The sequence below is a fragment of the Vipera berus genome (genome assembly GCF_964194415.1).
Source record: "Vipera berus genome assembly, chromosome: Z".
Lineage (NCBI taxonomy): Eukaryota > Metazoa > Chordata > Lepidosauria > Squamata > Viperidae > Vipera > Vipera berus.
In genome coordinates this window covers 1,064,749-1,071,352 of record NC_138205.1, presented here as the reverse complement: position 1 = coordinate 1,071,352, position 6,604 = coordinate 1,064,749, and the positions used below count along the sequence as shown (strand labels likewise).

The window sequence follows — 6,604 nt, the reverse complement described above, 5'->3', positions numbered from 1 at the left end:
GGATGGGGAAAGAGGGGGAGGGGAAATGCTGGAGGGCTGCTGGCAGCAGCTCATCAGGAAATTAAGCATATTATGCAAAAGAGTCAGGTTCTTTCCTCTTGACAGCTGTCAATCAGCTCCTTCCCGAGGACAGAATGTTTTGCACAGCAGCGTTAATGCTGATGATTTTATCTGCCTTTCAACTTGAGCATAATTTTTTGCGCACCTCTAATAGCATAATTTACATTCTGATGAGCTGTTTGGATCCAGGAACATAACAAATGACAGAAGGGACCTTGGAGGTCTTCTAGCCCAACCCCCTACCCAAGCAGGAGACCCTAGAGCAGGGGTCTTCAAACTTGCCCCTTTTATGACCTGTGGACTTCAACTCCCAGAATTCCTCAGCCAGGCACACATACAAAGTGCAATACAAAGCTATTACACTTAAAAGGTAAAATGTGTGTCAAAATATGAAACATCAACGCCGTGAATTCTTTCAAAATAATTTCTTAGGGGAGTCCTGCCCACTTTTACAACCTTTCTGGCCACGGTTGCTAAGTGAACCCCTACCGTGCTTAAGTGAATCACACGCTCGGTAAGCGAATCCAGCCTCCTGCATTCACCTCACTTGTCAGAAGCCGGCTGGGATGGATGCAAAAACAGCCGTTGTGTGACCCCCATGATGCTGCCAACGGTCATAAATACGTGCAGATTGCCTGAATTTTGATCCCACGACCGTCGCGACACTGCAATGGTCGTAGGTACGAGGACCAGTTGAAAGTTGCTTTTCCTCCCCCAGTACCGCTGTAACTTTCTCTCTCTCTCTCTCTCTCTCTCTCTCTCTCTCTCTCTCTCTCTCTCTCTCACACACACACACACACACACACACACACACAGACTGCTTCAGCCTCTTAGGAGGGGCCCCTCACCCTGGATAAAGACCACCCTCACCACCCCAGCCACCAGCATCTTTTCGTGGTTTGTTTCCCCCACCCCATGGCCTGCCTGGGCTTCAAAGCCCCCCTCCCTTTGCAGTGAGTTGGACTGAGCCTCCCCACCCTCTCCCGGCTGAGGCTTATGGGGCAGGAGTCCAGCACCCGGGAAGCTCTGGAGCCAGGAAACCGGTTGTCAGCTGCGAGTTCCAATCAAGACACGCGTTCAAACGATCCGAGGCTCCCACCACCGCCACCTTGGAACGGACGTTTGGACACGAGTCTAGTTCCCCTAAAACCGCAACTACGGAGGCTTTGGGGGTGGGGGGAGGGGGTCAGCTAATTGCAATTTCCCCGGGGGGGGGGAGGAGAGGGAAGAGAAAGAGCCTCTCTCGGCCGTGGAAACGCTGCAAGGGGGGCATTTCCCGGGGATGTTGACGGGGGGGGCTGTGAGGGGAACCCCTTAGCCTCTCCCTTTCGAGGGGTCTTTCCCCCAAAGTAGAGAGAGAGCCGGCTGCCCCTCCCAGCATGCTTTCAAAGCGGGGGAGGGGAAGGGGGGAGGATGAGGTTGCTGGAACTACATCTCCCAGGGTTCCTGGCGGCAGCCGCCCACGGGGGGTGGGGCTTCGGCTCGGCCAGGTGGACGCAGGTGAGCGGGGAAAGAGCGCCGGACTCGCTCCGCTCCGCTTCTGCCCTTTCAGGACCACGCGGGGGGGGGGAAGGAGGAGATGGGGTGCCCCAGAGGCTCGTGGGGGGAGGGAGGGGGCTGCCGCGTCGCACCTGTTCCAACCCGGATGCCCCGAGGCCACACCTGTGGGCGCGTCCCGGTCCTTCTCTCCGCCGCCTCCGCTTCCTGGTGAAGCCTAGAACCCGGGTGGTGGTGGTGGTGGTGGTCTCCTCGTGGTCTCCCATCCCAAGACCGATCCGGACCCTGCTTAGTTTCAGGGTCTAATCTGGGTGGATTAGATTAATCCCCTCTTTTGACTAACTTTTCCTTCTGCAAGGAAGGGGCTTGAGACACACACACACACACACACACACACACACACACACCGGGATGGCCTCTCCTCCCGAGGACCGGCCCCCCAAGCCGGCCCCCGCCAAGCCGCTCACGGACCTGGACTTCCACTCTGGGGCGCAGATTGCGGAGCTCAACCAACTCATCCAGGAGTACCAGGCCAGGACCCCACAGGGCGGAGACGCCCCCGAATTGTTCCAAGCCAAAGATCTGGTTTTCTGGCTGCTGGGTGAGTTTGGGGGCCCGGAGGGGGGGGGAGGAAACCCCTTCTAGCTTTGGGGACGGAGCCGCAGCTTCCTTAGCCCGGACCCTTCCCCAAATTGGAGAGCTCAAGCCATCGAACCTGGTGGAATCAGGCTTTGTTTGGGCTAGCTTGCGGAAACACAGCCGAGGAGAGGGCCGCACGGGCATTTCTCAACCTCACCAACCTCAACCCATGTGGACTTCAACTCCCAGAATTCCCCAGCCCAAGTTAGCTACTTGGATCGTGACCTACAGGTAGTCCTCAACTTATGAGCACGGTGGAGCCCAAACTTTCTGTTGCTAAGCGAGATGGTTGTTAAGTGAATTCTGCCGCATTTTACCACCTTTCTTGCCACAGTCATTGTGAATTGCTGCAGCCGTTAAGTGAGTAACATGTTGTTAAGTGAATCCGGCTTCCCCCATGGACTTTGCTTGTCAGAAGGTCGCAAAAAGGGGATCACGGGACCTCGGCACACGGCGACGGTCATAAATAGGAGTCAGTTGCCAAGCGTCTGAATTTTGATCAAGTGACAACAGTCATCAGTGTGAAAAATGGTCAGGTCACCTTTTTCAATTTTGAACAGTCACTAAGAACAAGCTGTTGTGTGTTGAGGATAACTTCCTGGTGCAGGTGTCCTCCTTGACTCACAGCTCAATTTGGAAGACCGTGTAGGAGCTGTGGCCAGGGGGGCTTTTGCCCAGGTTCGCCTGGTGCACCAGTTGCAGCCCTATCTGGACCGGGATGCTCTACGTACGGCCACTCATGCGCTCGTGACCTCTCGGATAGACTGCTGCAATGCTCTCTACATGGGGCTGCCCTTGAGGACCACTCGGAGGCTTCAACTGGTGCAGAATGCAACCGCGCGAGTTGTGATGGGGGTCTCCCGATACTCCCATGTAACACCTCTCCTCCGCGAGCTGCATTGGCTCCCAGTTGCCCTCCGGGTGAGATTCAAGGTGCTGGTGATGACCTATAAAGCCCTAAATGGCTTGGGTCCGGATTATCTGAGGGAGCACCTGTTGCCAGCATCCACTTCCCATCGTCCTGTGCGCTCCCGCAGAGAGGGCCTCCTCAGGGTGCCGTCGGTCAGGGATTGCCGGCTGGCGGCCCCCAGGGGGAGAGCGTTCTCTGTGGGCGCGCCAGCCCTCTGGAATCAGCTGCCTGTTGAGCTCCGGACGGCTCCCAACCTTCACTCTTTCCGCCGTGACCTGAAGACTTGGTTGTTTGAACAGGCCGGCCTGGACTAAGGGTTTGAGTTTATTTTAACTATTTATTGTTAGGGCTAATTGATTTAATTTTCTTTTTAACTTTTGTATGTTGCATTTTATTGCCCTGTACACCGCCCTGAGTCTTTTGGGAGAAGGGCGGTATAGAAATTTAATTAAATAAATAAATTTGACCCCATATTTCTATTGCAAAGCCCCCGACGTAGATTTGTCCACCTACGTCTTTGTTCAGTCTGGTTCTCCTTCCTGTCAAAGAAGGATTGCCAGAATCTGGGGGAGGAGTCAAAAGAGGGATCAGCCTAGAATCCCTACATAGCCATAAGCAAGCTAAGTTCAAACCTCCTTGAATTCTGGGGACCCTGATCTAACTCCTAGCAGGTGCCAACCGGTAGTTGAGAAGATTCCTGCGCAAAGGCTTTTAGCAATAGATCAGTTTAGTTAGAACAGGGGTCTTCAGACTTGGCCCTTTTATGACTTGTGGACTTCAACTCCCAGAATTCCTCAGCCAGCGTGCCTGGCTGAGGAATTCTGGGAGTTGGTCCACAAGTCATAAAAGGGCCAAGTCTGAAGACCCCGGAGTTAGAAGATTCCTGCGCAAAGGCTTTTAGCAATAAAGCAGATTAATTGGATTTTCACGTGCAGACCAAGTCTTTCGCCCCTGACTGCCAAAGTTGTGCCTTCGCTCAGCTGTGGTTCCTTGCCCACCCGCTGCCTTGTTCTCTCTGCAGGTCAAGTCCAACAATCCGATGGAAAATTGCCCTCGGTCAACCGCTACCTTCTTCTCTCTGGCGGGATCCAGCAGGGCACAGTCCACGTGGATTGTACCACCCTGCGCCCGCTTTCTCCCGGCGGTGACTACGATGCCAGTTTCACGCTCCTGGTGCCAGTTCTGAACGTGGCCGGCGTGCCCGTCACGTTGGACATGACGCAGAGCCCCCCCGGACACACCCGGATCAGCCTCCAGCCTTTCGATGCCCCCACCCTGCAACGCTGGTCCGAGTGCAGCTGTGGGGATCCGACTTTCCTCTCCGCGGAGCTGGTGTCCGAATGGTTTTTCCGGGCATTTTCCGCAGCGGCCAAAGATGTCTGCCTCGAGCTTCGAGGCCGCGTCACTTCCGTGATCATCTGCGTCGGATCCTATCGTGTCCTCTACGACATCGTCCCCGTGGTGGCCTTTCGGGGGTGGCCCGAGGTGGCCCAGCCATGGCTGAGCCAGGGACATTTCTGGGACGGCAAATTGAGGGATGAAGACATGGTCGCCAGCTTCTACCTCTTTCCGTCTGCTTCCGGCTCGGATTGGCACCTTGCCTTTTCGGCGAGCGAGCTGCATTTGAGGCGCATCCTTCCTCTGCCGCTGCTGTGGTCCCTCCGAGCCATCATGGCCGCTCTCCCCTGGGGGGAGCTGCAGGGCCTGGAGCCGTACCACCTCTTCACCCTGGCCTTGTGGTCCTGTGAACGGTTGCCCAGCCGCTACCTGGCCCAGGAGGAAAACGCGGCGCACGCCTTGCTGGGTGTCCTGGATGATCTGTCGGGCAGCCTGGCCAAGGGTCACCTCCCCAATTATTTCCTGCCCCGGTGGAATCTCCTGCACGGCTTATCCCACCAGGCCGCGAGGATCCTGGCGCGGGCGGTGGCCCAGGTGAGGGCCAACCCCTCCACGTACCTCTGCCGAGCGGTGGAAGGGGCCAAGGAAGCTAAACGGCGGGCCAAGGCATATCGGCGCCAGCTGTCGGCCCCTGCGGACTCCTAGCTGTGGGCCTCCTTCAGCAGGGAGACACCCTGAGCCAAACCCACCTTGCATTCTTCAGGTCAAAGGTGAGCCATCCAGAATAACAGAAAAACAGAATGACAGTTGGAAGGGACCTTGGAGGTCTTCTAGTCCAACCCCCTACTCAGGCAGGGGACCCTGTGCTGCTGCAGACAAACGATCTGTCCAAGCTCTCCTTAAAAACCTCCAGCGTTGGGGCACCCGCAACTTCTGGAGGCAAGTCGAACCGGAACCCAGGCGGACTGGACTCCATTTTCCGGACACTGAACGTCTGCCAGAACCGTGGTGCCAGCTGTGGGACACCCAGGGGGCACAATCCTCAGGAAAGGATATAACGGGGTACAGCAGCCTCTGCAGTGATGCCAGAATGCCACCCCAGCTGGGTGACGGGAGTTCCACGGTTAGTCCTCAAAGTTACACCCACAATGAGACACGATTTCTGCTGCTAAGTGAGTCAGCTATGGGGTGAATTTTATCACATTGCTTGCCACCATTATTAAAGGGAATCCTTTGCAGTTGTGAAGTGAGTCACACGGTCCTCAAGTGAATCCAGCTTCCCCGTTGACTTTGCTCGTCCGAACGTCGCAAGGGAGGGTCACGTGACCCCGGGGGACGCTGCGACCATCATAAATACGAGTCAGTTGCCAAGTGTCTGAATTTTGATTACGGGATCACGGGCATGCCACAACGGTTGTAAGTGTGAAGAACGGTCCTAAGTCCCCATTTTTCAGTGCCGTTGTTACTTCTGTCGCTAAAGGAACTGTCGTAAGTTGGGGACTGCTTGTCATCCCCTGCTCCAGCTCCAGAAAGGGAGGGCATCAGGGGAAGGAACAGTCCTGCCTTCCGCCACCTTGAAATTGTGCCTTAAAAAAATCACATTATGACCTTACAAGATCTGGTGCCGAAATCAGGTGACTGTCTCTCTCTGTCCTTGCTGTACGCCCAGTACGGGTAGTCCTCAACATCCACAATGGGAGCCAGCGTTTTCATCCCTAAGTGATGCAATCGTATAACGATGGCCACCCTTGCAGTCCCAGGTTGCCATCTGTCAGAGTGTGCACAGTCTTATTGCACTGAGAGATAATCCAGGAGTAAACACAGAAAACAGTGGTCTATATGAAATGGTGGTTTATCATACACTATATACAGATATACACTAGGAACAAGAAACATAGATGTGGTGAGACAGCAAACTCCAATACACAGCAGTTACAGCAGGAAACCGATGAGAGAGAGAGAGAGAGAAAGAAGACAGCAGCAAAAGCCTTCCCTTTTGTACTCGGGCTCTTAAAGGGATACACACAGAGATACGGTCCCTGCTGATTCATTCCTCTCATTGTATCATCCACCTTATGTTACATTACATCATTACATAAGCGGTTTGGCTGTTAAATCATAACCTTGACACCATCATTAACTGAATCCCTAAACCAGGAG

The 6,604-nt window shown here is 54.8% G+C and overlaps 1 protein-coding gene across 1 annotated transcript; it reads left to right on the top strand.

The window, feature by feature from the left end:
* The first annotated feature begins 1,850 nt into the window (after positions 1-1,850).
* On the top strand, positions 1,851-5,534 carry LOC308676999 (nucleotidyltransferase MB21D2-like). Its single transcript, XM_081343099.1, has 2 exons — positions 1,851-2,158; positions 4,128-5,534. The coding sequence occupies exons 1-2, from the start codon at positions 1,969-1,971 to the stop codon at positions 5,147-5,149; spliced, it is 1,212 nt and encodes a 403-aa protein (XP_081199225.1). The 5' UTR covers positions 1,851-1,968; the 3' UTR covers positions 5,150-5,534.
* The last annotated feature ends 1,070 nt before the right edge of the window (positions 5,535-6,604 follow it).